This window comes from Cherax quadricarinatus, chromosome 28 (genome assembly GCF_038502225.1).
Source record: "Cherax quadricarinatus isolate ZL_2023a chromosome 28, ASM3850222v1, whole genome shotgun sequence".
Taxonomy (NCBI): domain Eukaryota; kingdom Metazoa; phylum Arthropoda; class Malacostraca; order Decapoda; family Parastacidae; genus Cherax; species Cherax quadricarinatus.
Window position 1 is genome coordinate 15,717,738 of NC_091319.1, and position 17,619 is coordinate 15,735,356.

The 17,619-nt window shown below is 38.4% G+C and overlaps 1 protein-coding gene across 9 annotated transcripts in view; it reads left to right on the top strand.

The window, feature by feature from the left end:
* LOC128693341 (uncharacterized) overlaps positions 1-17,619 on the top strand; it is a 110,765-nt gene that overhangs the window by 34,214 nt on the left and 58,932 nt on the right. For 5 of the 9 annotated variants that reach the window (XM_053783025.2, XM_053783016.2, XM_053783021.2 and 2 more), the window contains one exon: positions 13,487-16,284. The exons of 1 other annotated variant lie outside the window; for it this stretch is intronic. In XM_053783025.2, coding sequence (XP_053639000.2) covers positions 13,538-16,284 — 2,747 coding nt within the window. In that variant the 5' untranslated portion in view covers positions 13,487-13,537. Of the gene's footprint in view, positions 1-13,477; positions 16,285-17,619 lie in introns of all 9 variants that reach the window. 3 more of the 9 variants (XM_053783017.2, XM_053783022.2, XM_053783024.2) reach the window with 1 other exon arrangement.

The following is a 17,619-nucleotide window of genomic DNA, read 5'->3' on the forward strand; positions in this document are numbered from 1 at the left end:
CATGAAAGTCAGTAAGGTAGAGGACACTGAAAAAGTACAGGAAGACATAAACAGGGTTTTCCAGTGGGCAGTGGAAAACAACATGACGTTCAGTGGTGATAAGTTCCAGCTGCTTAGGTATGGAAAGAATGAAGAACTCAAAAGGAGTACTATATACAAAACTCAAGAGGGTCACCAAATAGAACGTAAGGAACACGTAAAAGACCTAGGAATAATTATGTCAGCAGACCTTTCTTTTAAAGACCATAGCAAGACAAAGATCATGACAGCCAGGAAGATGACTGGGTGGGTATTGAGAACTTTCAAAACAAGGGAAACAATGCCGATGGTGACACTTCAAATCGCTAGTGCTCCCTCACTTAGAATATTGCTCAGTGCTGATGGCCCCATTCAGGGCAGGAGAAATATCAGAGCTGGAACAAATACAGAGATTGTTTACGGCTAAACTACTGGGAACGCCTGCAAGTCTTGAACATGTACTCATTGGAGCGGAGGAGAGAGAGGTACATGATAATATACACCTGGAAGGTACTCGAGGGCTTGGTCCCAAATCTGCACACTGCCATAACAACATACTGGAGTGAGAGATATGGGAGGAAGTGTAAAATAAGCCCAGTGAGGAGCAGGGGTGCAGTGGGGACAATAAGGGAACACTGTATCAACATCCGGGGTCCCAGACTTTTCAACATCTTACCAGAAGATATCAGAAACACTGCTGGAACAAGTGTTGAAGCCTTCAAGAAGAAACTAGACAAGTATCTTCACCAGGTGCCAGATCAACCAGGCTGTGATGGATATGTGGGGCAGCAGGCCTCCAGCAGCAACAGCCTGGTTGACCAGGCGAGCACCAGACGAGCCTGGCCCATGGCCGGGCTTAGAGAGTAGATATACTCGCGAAATTCTTCAAAGGTATATCAAAGGTAAAGGTACCTAGCAGCAAATAGGTACCTGGGTGTTAGTCGACTGGTGTGGGTCGCATCCTGGGGGACAAGATTGAGGACCCCAATGAAAATAAGTTAGACAGTCCTCGATGACGCACTGACTTTCTTGGGTTATCCTGGGTGGCTAACCCTCCGGGGTTAAAAATCCGAACGAAATCTTATCTTAATAACCAGAGACCAAACAAAATGTTACTCATCAATCCTAACCAGCCTGATAAAAAGGGCAAAAAAATTGTATTATGAGAACAGATTACTTAACTTAAAAGGTGATATGAAAATGACCTGGAAAACCCTATCTGAAATTCTAGGAACTAAAAAGTTTTCAGGAAATAAAACAATCAAACTAACAAAACCAGATGAATCCCTACTCCCACCGACAGAAACTGCAAACAGACTCAGTGTTTTCTTCTCCACCATAGGAAAAAACCTGGCGAGCAAAATCCCAAGCTCAAACACCCCACATAACGACTACCTCACTGGCACTTACCCGAACACACTATTCCTAGCTCCGACCAACCCAACAGAAGTCTCACTTATTACCAACACACTAAAGAACAAGACAGGAGATTTAAATACATTATCACCCTTTACAAAAAAAGCTCAAGTGCTGTCACCAATTATTGCAGCACTCTTTAACAAATCCATCGAATCCTCTACCTTCCCCTCAATTCTCAAAATAGCGAGGGTCACCCTGATACATAAAGGAGGAGATCAAACAGACCTGAACAACTATAGGCCAAAATCTAACTTACCCCTTCTCTCTAAAATCTTTGAAAAATTAATTCGTAGGCAGATCTATTCCTACCTCATTTCCCACAACATACTCAACCCCTATCAGTTTGGGTTCAGGTCTAACAAAAACACAAATGATGCTATTATACACAGGCTAGAACTAATATACACTGCACTCGAGAAAAAAGAAGTCCCATTGGGAATCTTCATTGATCTACGTAAAGCTTTTGATACAGTTGACCATGATTTTTTGCACATAAAATTGTCACATTATGGTATAAGAGGGCACTCCCTCAACTACCTAAAGTCATATCTTAGCAACAGAAGCCAATATGTGTACACAAATGGAGCTACCTCTTCCGCACTACCAATTACAGTCGGTGTCCCACAGGAAAGTGTCCTTGGCCCACTTCTCTTTCTCATTTACATAAATGACCTACCAAATGCATCTCAACTACTCAAACCCATACTATTTGCAGATGACACTACATACGTTTTCTCTTGCCCAAGCCCAGTCATACTAGCCAAACCATACCAGGGGCGGGATTGAACCCACAAAAGTTAGAGATAAGATAGGTCCCCTTAAAAATAACTATGGCCACCTTACTGACAAAGAGAATGAAATGTGCTCGATTTTTAATAATTATTTTCTCTCAGTTTTTACACAGGAAGACACTAACAATATTCCAGTAATTAATTTTTATAATGGGCTAGAAGAAGATAAATTATGTAACATCACAGTCACTAGTGAAATGGTTGTGAAGCAGATAGACAGACTGAAGCAAAATAAGTCACCAGGTCCTGATGAGGTTTTTTCAAGGGTTCTTAAGGAATGCAAAATGGAACTCTCTGTGAACCATTAACTAATATTTTTAATTTATCTCTTCAAACAGGTGTAGTGTCTGATATGTGGAAGATGGCTAATGTAATTCCTATTTTTAAAACAGGGGACAAGTTGTTACCGTCAAATTACCGCCCAATAAGCCTGACCTCAATTGTAGGCAAATTACTAGAGTCAATTATAGCTGAGATTATAAGAAGCCATCTCGATAAGCATAGCTTGATTAATGATACTCAGCATGGATTCACAAGAGGCCGGTCTTGTCTAACTAATTTATTAACTTTCTTCAGTAAAGCTTTTGAGGCTGTTGACCACGATAAAGAATTTGATATTATTTACTTAGATTTTAGTAAGGCTTTTGATAGAGTTCCGCACCATAGACTGTTAAAGAAAGTGGCAGCTCATGGCATTGGGGGAAAAGTGCTCTCGTGGATCGAGTCATGGCTCACTGACAGGAAGCAGAGTGTCCATAAATGGGGTTAAATCCGAGTGGGGATCTGTAACAAGTGGCGTTCCACAGGGATCAGTCTTGGGCCCGTTGTTGTTTATAATATATATCAATGATCTTGATGAGGGAATTACTAGTGATATGAGCAAATTCGCCGATGACACAAAGATAGGTAGGATAATTGATTCAAACGTAGATGTTATGGAACTTCAGGAGGATTTAAACAAACTCAATTCTTGGTCAGAAAAGTGGCGGATGCAGTTCAATGTAGATAAATGCAAGGTTCTGAAGCTTGGGAGTGCCCATAACCCTAGTACTTATAAGTTAAATGATGTAGAACTTAGCCATACAGATTGCGAAAAGGACTTGGGGGTTATGGTGAGCAGCAACCTTAAACCAAGACAGCAATGCCTAAGTGTACGTAATAAGGCAAATAGATTACTGGGATTTATATCAAGAAGTGTAAGCAACAGAAGTCCAGAGGTCATACTGCAGCTTTATACATCATTAGTAAGGCCTCACCTAGATTATGCAGCTCAGTTCTGGTCTCCATATTACAGAATGGACATAAATTCGTTAGAAAACATTCAGCGTAGGATGACTAAATTAATACATAGCATTAGAAATCTTCCTTATGAAGAAAGATTGAAGACTCTTAAGTTACATTCACTTATTAGACGAAGAATGAGGGGAGACCTGATTGAAGTGTATAAGTGGAAGATAGGTATTAATAAAGGGGATATTAATAAGGTCTTGAGGATGTCTCTCCAAGAGAGAACCCACAGTAATGGATTTAAATTAGATAAGTTTAGATTTAGAAAGGACATAGGAAAGTATTGGTTTGGAAATAGGGTAGTTGATGAGTGGAACAGTCTACCTAGTTGGGTTATTGAGGCTGGGACTTTGGGTAGTTTCAAATTTAGGTTGGATAAGTACATGAGTGGGAGGGGTTGGATTTGAGTGGAACTTTCACATCAGATCTTATTTCTTGGGTGGCATTGAAAATTGGGTTGGGCAAATGTTTTGTTAGTGGGATGAATTGTAAAGGACCTGCCTAGTATGGGCCAACAGGCCTCCTGCAGTGTTCCTCCTTTCTTATGTTCTTATGTTCTTAGAGAGTCTCAAAACTCTCTGACCGCGGGTTCAATCCCACCCGTGGTATGGTTTGTTTGCAATCGTGTCATTACGATTTCGTGAGTCATACTAGCTAATACTGTAAATACTGAATTACAGAAAATATTTACCTCGATTATGATTAGCCCTTTCAGGGTTTCCAATGTACTAGTACGGTTTACGCATCAGGGTTTTTGACATACTAGTACGCATAAATTCTAACACCTTCAAATCTTGCGGGAAAAGGCTGGTAGGCCTAGATGTGAGAGAATGGGTGTATGTGGTCAGTGTGCGTGGTAGAAAAAAAATCTGGGACCCAGTGGCGCATTATGGGAAAGCCATTTTAGTAGACCTTGTTCACCATGCCTCGCGGTAAGAAGCTCCTCACTCCTCGCCGAATTGGGACACTTTTGTTCCCCAGTCACAGTTCTAATACACATGGAAGTGCCAGTGAAGATGAGTTTCAAGGTTTTAGTGAGGTTGTGACCGAAACTAATGACCATAATACCGGTAATAGTGAGGAAAGCCCAGACAACCCTCAGCCTTCCACCTCTGCTGCTGGGCTGTCTTGTTCACGTTCAGTTGTATGAGAATCAAAGAGGAAACTCCTATTTTCCCAAATCCCAGACTCAGATGTGAGCATTGGTGATGATAGTGATAGTAAATATGAACTACAAGCTCTTGAAAAAAGTTCCAGTAGTGATAGTGAAGTGGAATATTCTCCATTGAAGCGTCAGTATATACGACGATATATGCTCTGGTAGTGTGCCATATGCTATTCCAAGGGGAAGGAGTACATTTTGGAGTACACCCCGTGGCTGTACAACAGGAACAGACAGTGAAAATGAAGATGATAGTGTTGCAATTGGGATGGAAAATGTGCATGGTGGTGGTAGTGGTGGTGCCAGGCGTGAGGCACCAGCAGTGGGCCATGCTGCCACCCATGCTGCCACCCACGCCGCTGCCTCAGCTGATCTACAACAAAGGCCACCATCCCCACCCACCCACCACACCAGCCTCCACAACCACAAACTCCACAACCACAACCACCTGTCAATGTCCAGTACCCACCAGCAGACTGCACCTGGGATTGGCAGGAAACTGCCAATTTTGTTCCAAATCCCCACCAGTTTGATGAAAACCAAAGTGGAATACAGCCATGTTATACACTTGGGAAAAATGCCAGTGAACTGGAATGTTTCGAGTTATTCTTTGATGAACCCCTGATTGAAATTATTGTCAGGGAAAGCAACAGATACTACGAGTACACCATGGCAAACACAATACTTTCACCAAGCTCACGTTTACACAAGTGGAAGGAGACAACTGTGGCTGAGATGTATCTTTTCTTTGCCACAATAATGCTTATGCCACATGTGTATAAGCAGTGTGAAATCGTACTGGTCAACAGACCGCCTGATTGCAACCCCAGGTTTCAGTGATATAATGAGAGTGAATCAATTTGTGCTACTATTACGTATGCTTCACTTCTCAGACAAAACCAGACCTGACAGAAACGACAGTTTATATAAGATTAGGAATGTGTTTGTGTATCTGAAACAGAAATTCAATATGTACTTTTATCCCTTCAGGAAGCTTGTAATTGACGAGTCTTTGATTCTGTTCAAAGGAAGACTCTCATTCAAGCAGTACATACCAAACAAGAGGAAATGCTTTGGTATCAAGTTATTTGTGCTTTGTGATTGCTACAGTGGTCTTGTATTGGATATTATTGTGTACACTGGAAGTTATACATTGCAAAATACCAGGAAGTTATTGGGCATCTCTGGTGATGTGGTTAGAACAATGATAGAACCATACCTTGGTAAGGGACATATATTATATACAGATAACTGGTACACAAGCCCCTCACTCAGTGATTTTTTGCGAGTGAACATGACAGATGTGTGTGACACAGTGCATGCAAATCGTAAACATGTGCCCAGGTTTGACGCTGGCACTCGTAGAGGTGAGGTGCAGGCGTTTGCTGCCAATGACATCATGGCATTTCGGTGGCATGACAAATGAGATGTCACACTGTTGTCATCAGTTCACCCTAACGAAATGACAAACACTGGCAGGCAGCATAGAGACAGCAATGAACTCATTCTAAAACCTGCAGCTGTGATTGATTACACCCTCAATATGCGCTAAGTGGACAAATGTGACATGCAGATTGGGTTTGCTGATTGTGTTCGCAAGAGTTATAAGTGGTACATAAAACTCTTTTTCCATCTTCTGGACATTTCCATGCTCAATGCTTATAATATATATAAGATGAGAAACAGAAACAAACCACCATATGGCAAATTCTGTTTGTCTGTCATCAAACACACAGTATTCAAGTACCAAGGAACAGCACCTGCAATTGAAAACTGCCCACTAAATTATCAACAACTACATTGTAGATGGTTGGTTCACAGAACCAACACATTGATAAATTAGACACATGTGAAACTCTTGGGTATCTTTATTAAGGAAATGTTTCGCCACACAGTGGCTTCATCAGTCCATACACAGGAGAAGCTTGAAAAACAGGAGGAGAATGAGGTAATCAGTCCCTCAACCTTGAGTCGATGTGGTCAGTCCATCAATCATGAGTAGAATACGGCATATGAGCAGAGAAGGAGCTTATAAACCGTAGGTAGGAGAGGTGCTGCAGTCATAGGTGGTGTCACATTTGCCCAATGTGGAAGTAGGTCGTGCCCAAGGGTTAGACAAGCGAAGAATTCCCAAGTATTAAGATCCCAAGAAGTTGCAGTGTCTGACAGGATTGTAGATGATTGGTTCACAGAACCGACACATTGATAAATTAGACACGTGCAACTCTTGGGTATCTTTATTAAGGAAACATTTTGCCACACAGTGGCTTCATCAGTCCATACACAGGAGAAGCTTGAAGAAAAGGAGGAGAATGAGGTAATCAGTCCCTCAACCTTGAGTCGATGTGGTCAGTCCATGAATCTTGAGTAGAATACGGCATATGAGCGGAGAAGGAGCTTATAAACCGTAGGTAGGAGAGGTGCAGCAGTCATAGGTGATGTCACATTTGCCCAATGTGGAAGTAGGTCGTGCCCAAGGGTTAGACAAGCGAAGAATTCCCAAGTATTAAGATCCCAAGAAGTTGCAGTGTCTGACAGGATTGTAGATGATTGGTTCACAGAACCAAGCTTCTCCTGTGTATGGACTGATGAAGGCACTGTGTGGCGAAATGTTTCCTTAATAAAGATACCCAAGAGTTGCACATGTGTCTAATTTATCAATGTGTCGGTTCTGTGAACCAATCATCTACAATCCTGTCAGACACTGCAACTTCTTGGGATCTTAATACTTGGGAATTCTTCGCTTGTCTAACCCTTGGGCACGACCTACTTCCACATTGGGCAAATGTGACACCACCTATGACTGCTGCACCTCTCCTACCTATGGTTTATAAGCTCCTTCTCCGCTCATATGCCGTATTCTACTCAAGATTGATGGACTGACCACATCGACTCAAGGTTGAGGGACTGATTACCTCATTCTCCTCCTGTTCTTCAAGCTTCTCCTGTGTATGGACTCATGAAGCCACTGTGTGGCGAAACGTTTCCTTAATAAAGATACCCAAGAGTTGCACATGTGTCTAATTTATCAACAACTACCTTCTCGTCTGAAGCATGGTGATCACTTCCTAATAAAACTGCCTGCTACTGCTTTCAAGAAAAAGGCTCAGAAGAGGTGTTATGTCTGTGCGTATACAAAACAACTCCCACAACAATGCAGAGACACTCGTTTTATGTGTGAGGAGTGTAAAACGCCACTGTGCATGACACCATGTTTCAAAGACTTCCACAGGCTGCAGCACTTCTAGAAACATTCCTTGTGACTATATATGTGTATATAAAATATAGAAAAATAGTAATAAACAACATTTCATATCGTTTGTGTAAATATTTTTTGTAAACAAAACAGTGACAACAGTGTTTATGTAGTTATTGTGTAGTATAGAAAAAGAAATAACTTACAAAATAGTACTCATATTGGTCTCACAGGCCACAAAAGTTATTTGGAAAAAAAAATTTAAAAAATAATAGAAAATAGTACCTAAAAAAATAAATAAAGTAATACCGGGTGGCCTGCAGTCGGCGATGTTACCGTATGCTGGTCATTTTCTGTCAACTTCACGCCTCCATATCTCGGTAAGTATTGATGGTAAAAATTTTTTGTTTAGCCTATAATATTAAAAAAAAAAAAACTATCTTTTCATAAGAAAAAATAATTTTTTTTTTTTTGAAATTTTGGCGACCCTGAGAACAAGTCTCGGAGAGGGCCTGGTGACCCTGAAAGGGTTAACAAGCTTACTATCAGTATTGACAAAACCTATTTCATTCAGTTTGGGAACAGAGCTACAAATATTCCCCTTAACATAATGGTAAATGGAACACCTATCACAAAACTCACAGAGGGAAAATTCTTAGGAATCCACCTTGATAATAGCCTCAAATTTCAGACACATGTACAACAAATTTCCAAGAAAGTCTCCAAAACCGTAGGCATACTATCAAAGATATGGTACTATGTTCCACAATCAGCTCTCCTTGCCCTGTATCACTCACTTATTTACCCCTATCTCACCTATGGAATCTGTGCATGGGGCTCAACAACAATAAATCATCTCAGACCATTAATTACCCAGCAAAAGGCTGCAGTCAGAATGATTACAAATTCCCACTCCAGACAGCACACTCCACCAATATTCAAAATTCTAAACTTACCGTACAAAACATCCATGCTTATTATTGTGCCTACTACATACATAGAACACTAAACTCAGATATAAACCCTCCCCTCAAACTTCTCCTTACCAGCCTTAACAGAACACATGACCATAACACAAGACACAGATCACTCTTTGATGTTCCCTGTGTTCATCTCACACTATGTAAAAACTCAATGCACATAAAAGGCCCAAAAATTTGGAATTCATTACCAGTGCTTACCAAAGAAACACTGTATATCAATTCAAGATTCTTCTAAAAACCACCTACTCACCCAAAACTAAATACAGGTCTGCCATCACAAATCCGGCAATCAGTTATTTGGTTCCTTCAGTTATTCGGCACTAATTTCGGCTAGCATAATTTCAAATTTCCAGGGTCGCCATACCAACCTGCTGGTAGTGTTTGGTGGCACTACTTGCTGCATAAGTCATTCTAATTTCTTTTTCTCCATTTATTGTTATAACCTGCTTACTTTTAGCCCTAGCCATGGTTCCAGTGAATAAAAGAAATGCTTTTCGTTGTGTAAAGCACCTACACAGTACATTGTCCATTAAATATAAGATGGCTTTGAAGCCACTCTCGGTTGCTTTGAGCTCAGTCTCGTGATGCAGGAGAATATGCTTTATTATTATGCTAATATCAACACTACAGCTTATTGCCTATCACAATTGATCTAATATTACATAATAAACAATATAAGTAACATAAAACATGTTAAATACTCTAGAATGAATAATATTTGGCATAATACCGAGCAGTTAAACAGAGGTATGAAGAGGGTGTGGGATACAAGTGCCGTTCTCCTATCCCTGTCTTGGGTCTTATATTAGAGAAAACGGAGTGTAGCACAGGGCTGACTGTGATATACACTCGTACTGCACCATAAACCTGAAACAAAAAAAGCTATTTTCTCTATATAAATTACCACACATAGCAGCATATGTGTAGAGAACCTAGGATAACCCAAAAAAGTCAGACAACATGGCTTATTTCTAGTACCTGGCTTGGGTTAGTGTTACGGTTCGAATCTTAATCTTTAGCCAGGTTAGTGCACTCCTTAACAATACACTTCATAGAACTTAGAAATGTAAGGCACAAATAATAGTTACTCAGGCTTTTCCTAGTCTCTTTTTATTTAAAAGCTTAAATACTTTAGATATTCACAAATATCTATTAAATATCACTTTGTCAGAAACTTTCCTTCACACAATACGACCACTACACTTGTTAATGATCAGAGGAATATTACTGCTTCCACAATAGTGACATTACTTGTATGCAAGTACATACATTGAGAATTAACACTTTCACTGAGTAACTCCCTGGCATAAGGAATATATCACAAAGCTCTAAGCTTGACACTGGTCATCACATCGTAAACTGAAGGTAACAGTATAATTGTCCGCAGACTTCACGATAAACCACAAGCTGGTTCAGGAGTTTCTACAACAATTCTCTATACAAGTGAGAATAATGTGGAGTACTGGAGGGGTAGCTCAGTCAATGCGCACTGAGTCGGCAGAGAGAGCGAACTGAATTAACACAGTTAATCCCTACGTGACATCAACTCGCCAAAGGGGAGAGGGAATAGTAGGCTAAACTACCCTCCAAGGACATACCTTGTTTCAACTTTTAGCCAGCTGTTACCTACCTACCTAACATTACTCAAAATACGTAAATATATATATACATGTATACACATCATACCCGGGTATATTCCTAAATCAGATAATATTATAAAGTAGTGGAATCTTTAATTAAAGAAACCCCGAGTATAATATTAAGTGGATAATACATATAAATTAATCTCATTATGACCTTGGTCATAACAGTTAGCCATATATGATTTTTGGTAAATATTCGATTCCCAGCCAGGGTAGAAACACTGGGCATTTCTTTACACCTGTTGTCTATGTTCACCCATCAGTAAATGGGTACCTGGGTGTTAGCCGACTGGTGTGGGTGTTATCCTGGGACATTGACCTAATTTGCTTGAAATACTCTGCATAACAAGCGGCTTTCTATATAGTAGTATGTCACTGATGTCAGCTATGTCTGTATCCCATGTACATGTACGTGTAGTAAATTATTATTATTATTATTATTGTTATTTCCTTGTTTGTTTGTTGGGTTATCTTATTGAAACTTGGGCAATGTATGATGGAAAGATACTTTTTAATGTACGTACACCAAAAATGAAAGAAATCAGACCATAAATAGAGGAGTTCACTTCTCAGCCATTAGCGGCTGCTTAGCGGTATATTTTTGTATGGTTTTTATGGTTATATTCTCGTTTTTTCGGTCTCATTTGATAGAATGGAAGATATATTACAGAAATAGATATGATTTTGATTGCTTACATGAAGAAAAGTACCTTGAAATTGCGCTCACAGTAGCGGAAAAGTTCTATTCTTTAGCGATGCTCAAGTAAACAAATGACGTCACTGTCCAATACCTGTCTGCCTGCCAGTCCAAATTCCAATACACAGTCAAGAATGGGTTGACATTATTTATAAAATTACAATAACGCAGTAGTCTGCATAACAGTAAATCTTCTATTTTTTTGTGTGAATAAAAATTCCAAATGGTAAGTAAGAGTAATAAGAGGGGCCTGGAGCCATGAATAATGAACAGAGAAAATGTTATTTTAGTGCCAGGAATGTCTGCATTGTCTATTCTGGACCCTATTTTGAAATTGGCATCTGTTGAAATTTGTGTGAAATTGGCCAAACTGCCAATTTCTGACCACTTTATTGGGTAGTTTAAATAGGTGAATGGGCGGTTTCTTGTACTCAGTCGACAGACTAGAAGTAAGTTTATTCAGTTACTATACACAAATACAGTTACATAGATTATCATACATAGCAGCATATGTATGGATAACCCAAAAAAGTCAGACAAAGTGAGTTATTTCCAGTACCTGGCTTGGGCTTGCCATGATTTTTTGGTAAATATTGTTTTTTTCTCAGTTGTTTGTTGGGCTATCTCATTGAAACTTGGGCAATGTATGATGGAAAGATGCTTCTTAACACACACCAAAAATAAAAAAGATGGACAATAAATAAGGGAGTTCACTTCTCAGCCATTAGCCGCCTCTTTGTGGTATATTTTTGTATGGTTTTTATGATTATATTCTCGTTTTTTTGGTCTCGTTTGATAAAACGGAAGATATTTTACAGAAATAGACGTGATTTTGATTGCTTTCATAATGAAAAGTACCTTGAAATTGAGCTCAAAATAGTGGAAATGTTCGATTTTTGCCGATGTTCAATGAACTTTGTGTAAGTCAAATTGGTTAATTTTATTAAGTGTATTCTAACCTAACCACTCTGTAATCCGGCAAACTCGGTAATCCGGCACACTACAGGTCCCAATGATGCCAGATTTGTGATGGAGGACCTGTACATAGTACTTAATTTAATTTTACCTACATAGTTAACAAATCACTTTCTACTGCCTCAAAATATCATTACTCACTGTGTAACTCCCCTAGCCTTAGAACCTCATAAATAAATACTCAAAGATCAATAAATTCTCATATCTAATCTAATGCAAATATTGAATAACTTATATCTCATAAATGTATAACCCAGTTGTATAATTAGAGAAACCTTACCAAACTATGTTGTTATAGCATTACCTAGTAGAATAATCCATTCTCTTGAATGCACTGTAACTCATCCAATGACCATATGAACTGTTACTGCACTACAGATCATTGATTTGATTTGATTAGATCTGATTAATAAATTGTACGACTACATATAGTAAACTGATCATTTTGTTATATTATTCATTGTAATGCTACAAAATTGTAAAACTATAATGCTCCAAAATTGAAATGTTCAAATTTCATTGCTTAAAATACTCAGTTGTACTTGGTGTTGTAAATTGTTTACTATAACTGTTCCATTAATCTTAAGTTAATTTTAAGCCTGCCCATAATGCTCTGCATACAAGGGGCTTTTGAAATGTATGCCCAAATACTATAATACCTTGTACAACTATGTATCTTTGTCTTAATAAATTATTATTATTATTATTTATTATTATTATTATTATTATTATTATTATTATTATTATTATTATTATTATTATTATTATTATTATTACTATCATTTGTAGACTCAACCCTTCCCTATTAGTAGCAGTATGCTATTATGCTTTGTGCTTATCCCTTCAAGATGGGTGACCTGAACCCAGTGAAGGGCTCTTAATGCACAGAATTAGAGATGTCCTTCCCAGTCTTTGATTAAATCTGATTGCTTCCCATTCCCCAGGTGTCGTATGACCCCTGTAGGTTCACTGCTTCTTCATGAATGTAAGGTAATAATAATAATAATGCCATTCAGAAGTGGAAAAGAATCCTTCCTCCATAAGCCATACATGTCATAAGAGGTGACTAAAGTGCCAAAAGCAATGAGCTAGTAACCTCTTCTCCCGTATAAATTGCTAAATGTACAATGAAGAAAAACATTATGAAAGCATTGCTTCGTTTTCGGGTTGCCCTGCCTCACTGGGAAACAACCAGTGTGTTAAAAAATAACAGAAACAACTGTAACAATAATAATAATGCATTTTACGTATTTTTGTCAATGAGTTCTTTTTAGGAGTTATGATTTCCAATTATAATATTTTATAGTTTTTTCAGGCAGTGGATAAAAATCAAGCTGTAAGAGTGGTCGCCCAACAACTATGAACAATGGATAGCTGGAAATTCTTGAGAGAACCAGCTTCTCATCTGGCCATGTTTCTCAGCACTGTATTGATGCAAACTGGCTTACCAGAGAGTCGGATGCCCAAAGGCTTTTCGCTTGAAGACTTCAATTTCAGTAAAGTGTATAAGTGTATCAACCAAGTAGGCCAGAAGACTATGTGTGATGTTTCACGAACAATGTATTTACACTCTCATGTGAATTCTACTGGGGAAACAATGTCGGTGCGAGAGTACTTCAAGAAAGTGTTGGACTTAGGTTCGACAAAATTGAAGAATGCATTTTCCAAAATAGACCTTCCACTACTTGATAAAAACATAATGAAAGATGAATTTGATATATCCTTTGCCTACAGATTAATGACTGCAGTATGTTATAATATTTATAATGAGTTGGATAGTAACTGCCAGCAAAACATCACTATCCTAAAGTCATTGAGGAATAAAATAAGTCATAAGTATCAGTCTAATCATCTAGATGTAACAGCTGAGATTGATAACCTCAAAAAAGTTTTAAAGGAGATTTATATAGGTGTAGGTAATGTTTTACAAAAAGATTTTAAAGAAAATATTGAAACAATGGAGAAAACTCTTTCTGATATCCATGATGCTCAGATTCGCCAAGATGATATGATAACATATGAAGAAGATGTTAAGGCATTTAAGATGGACAAGACACACAAGTTGATTGCTCATGGTTGCAAAGAACTTAAGACACTTTATGGGCAATTGACGGTTCTAAATCCCTGCACATGGATATCACGTGATAGCTCAGAATCCTCACTTAGAAAGTTTCGAGTTGATAAAATTTTCACACCACTTAAAATTGAAGACTCAGATAGAAAAATTTTAATCTCAGAACTACTTCAAGCATCTACAAGAATAGCTGGTGAGGAGAAAATCCCATGTGCATTGATACTCTATGGCTTAGCAGGATCTGGCAAGACTTCTTTGTGTCGGTACATTTTAAGTAACTGGTGTGGGATTGCAGAGAAAATTATAAATACTATAGAGAATTTTGATCTGGTGTTTCTTGTTGAAGTGCGAACAGTAAAGTCAAAAACCCTGACAGAATATCTTACTCAGCAAAGACTCCCTAAGACACACAATGAACAGTTTAAAGACTCATTTGAAATCATACCATTACTGCAGGAGCTAGACATACTTTTCGTCATTGATGGTTTTGATGAAGCTGGTGATGAAGCTAAGAACATAGTAGAAGAAATATTTGCAAAGTTTAGTAATAAACGTATAATACTAACAACCCGTCCTGAATATCACACAGATGTAGTTTTGTTATCAAACAGATATCATGTGGATTGTCTTTCAATTGAAGTTTGTGGATTTGATGATGCTGGATTAAGGGAATTTACCATAAAAGTTTTCACTGCAGTTGAAGAAAATGAAATGAAAAGGAAAATACAAATTAGTGAATTTTTAAAGTACATTCGTGGACGTGGAAAAGTTTTGGGAAGCCACCTTAAACTTCCTCTTACACTAGCCCTCTTAATTTATCTCTGGAGGGATAATCCAGATATTCTTAACAGAGTTACCACTGCCACAAATCTTTATTGTGAATTGTTCAAACTGTGTCAAAAAAAGCTTGAAGAGAGACTTCGTACTTTTTCACGCACAGGTGCAGTACAGAATGTTATGCTGTTTCTGGGTAAACAAGCTTGGTTCATGCTCCAATCAAATAATATTTGTATTTCTGAAGATATTAAGAAAAAAATTATAGAAAAATGTGAGTATGAAAAAATTAATGATATAGAATTTATGTCTGCCTTTCTAATGTGTGAGATTGATGAAAGTAATGAAGCTACTGAAAGCACTTATGCATTTCTACATAAAACACAAATGGAATATCTTGCTGCAGGATTCTTGGCAAATGCTGTGATGGGTGGGGAGACATTAGACAGCATTCGTAATAAAATTACTGAGTGGCGGAAGTATCATGAAGTAATTGTGTTTCTGACTGGCCACTTGGCAATAAATCATATATTGGAAAAGAATATAGGACCACTATTTACTTTAATAAAAAAATCAGAAACTGGCATTGGTAATTACAATTTTTGGTGGAAAATTTTGACTGAAGCACTCCATCACAGAAAAGTTGCATACACTATTGCTAGAGAACTGCCTTTAAGGAGATGGGAGCTGAATGATACTCATGTTGTAACAGGACTCCAACTTTTAAGTAACACTCCAGTGGACTTACAGGAGCTTAAAATTGAAATGCCCAGTAATGTTGAACCTTATGATATTCCAGAATTACTAGATACAATGACCAACTTGAGAGACAAATTGAGAAATCGATATGACAAAAACAATCCCATCCTAGTAGAGTTGCATTTCTGGCGGCATAATGAATATAGCACAAAACCATCTGATGATTTCATTCGTACACTTCACCCATGGGGTCATCTCACAACCTTCACTGGTTCACTTGGAAATCAAAGAGAGGGAAAGGAAGTTCTTAGTTTTTGCTTTAAGCTGAAAAAAATTCGTGTCAGAATCATGACTTTAGAAGCCTTCAGATCTCTAAGTAAGAGTTTATCCAGAATATATAAATCTGTTAAACTTCTTCGTGTTACACTTGCATTGCCTGTCTACAATTGTGCACCAGAAAAATTGTCAAATCTGCAGATCAGTGGTGGCTTAGAAGTAACTGTTCCTGACATAAAGGATGAAGATAAAGAATGGCTAAATGGATGTGTCAGACAAATATGTGGTGGGTAAGTGATAAATCATTTACTTTTTTGCCCTCTTGTATTTTATTGGGTTCTCACAGTAATTTCAGTTTCTTTTTTCTTTTCTGCTTCTTTTTGTTTAGAAGATGTCTTGAAAACACTTCTTTGCATAGATTTTAATTGAATGCACATTCATAGTATGCTCACAATGTATATTTTCCTGGTAGATGACAGAGACATTTGAAACAGTTGTTGTTGTGTGTTTTTGTCATCTACTTGTTGGCTTCCTGCCTCTTCTAGCAACTGCTGATTATCCTGTTAAGGTGGATCTGATATGCTATACTGCATTGACAAATTTTAGGTAAAAGATACATATGCACTGATCACAACCTTTATTAACCCTTTGACTGTTTCAGTCGTATATATACGCCTTATGAGCTACCGTGTTTGGTGTATTAACACGCATAAATTCTACTGGCTTCAAATCAAGCAGGAGAAAGCTGGTAGGCTCACAAGTGAGAGAATGGGTCTTCATGGTCAGTGTGCACCACATAAAAAAAATCGGGGAGCCAGTGGTGCATTGTGGGAATGCCATTTCAGTAGTCCTTGTTCAGCATGCCTAGAGATAAGAAATATGTGACTCCCCGGCAAATCTGGGACTCTACTCTTCCCAAGTGATGCTCTAACACAGATGGAAGTGTCAGTGAAGATCAATTTCATGGTTTTGAGGAGTTTGTGACCAGAAGCAATGCCCAGGATACCAGAAGAATGAAGGAGAATGAAGAATGAAGGAGAAAGAGAGAAAATGAGGGAGAAAGATAATTAGATAGGATGGAAGGGAAGGGAGCATCCGATCCCATTGTTTTGACAGGCAGTAGGGGGAGTGAGTAATGAGATAATATGTCATTTTGACAGCTGCTACCCTGACTAAGAGCACTTAGAAGCAGCACACTCACACACAACACAAGCTTGCTGAATGAAGATAATAGCCCAGGATACCAGAAGAATGAAGGAGAAAGAGAGAGACTGAGGGAGAAAGATAATTAGATAGGATGGAGGGGAAGCGAGCATCCTACCCCATTGTTTTGACAGGCAGTAGGGGGAGTGAGTAATGAGACAATATGTCATTTTGACAGCTGCTACCCTGACTAAGAACAATTAGAAGCAACACACACACAACACAAGCTTGCTGAATGAAGATAGCAGTTATATGAAAATATCCAGTGACTATATACAGTGGTCCCTCATTTTTCGTAATTAATTCGTTCCTGGAAGTGTGACTATTATCAAAATTGACGATTTTTGATTCCATTTTCCCTATAAGAAATAATGTAAATACAATTAATCCGTTCCTGACACCCAGAAGTATTAAAACAAAAA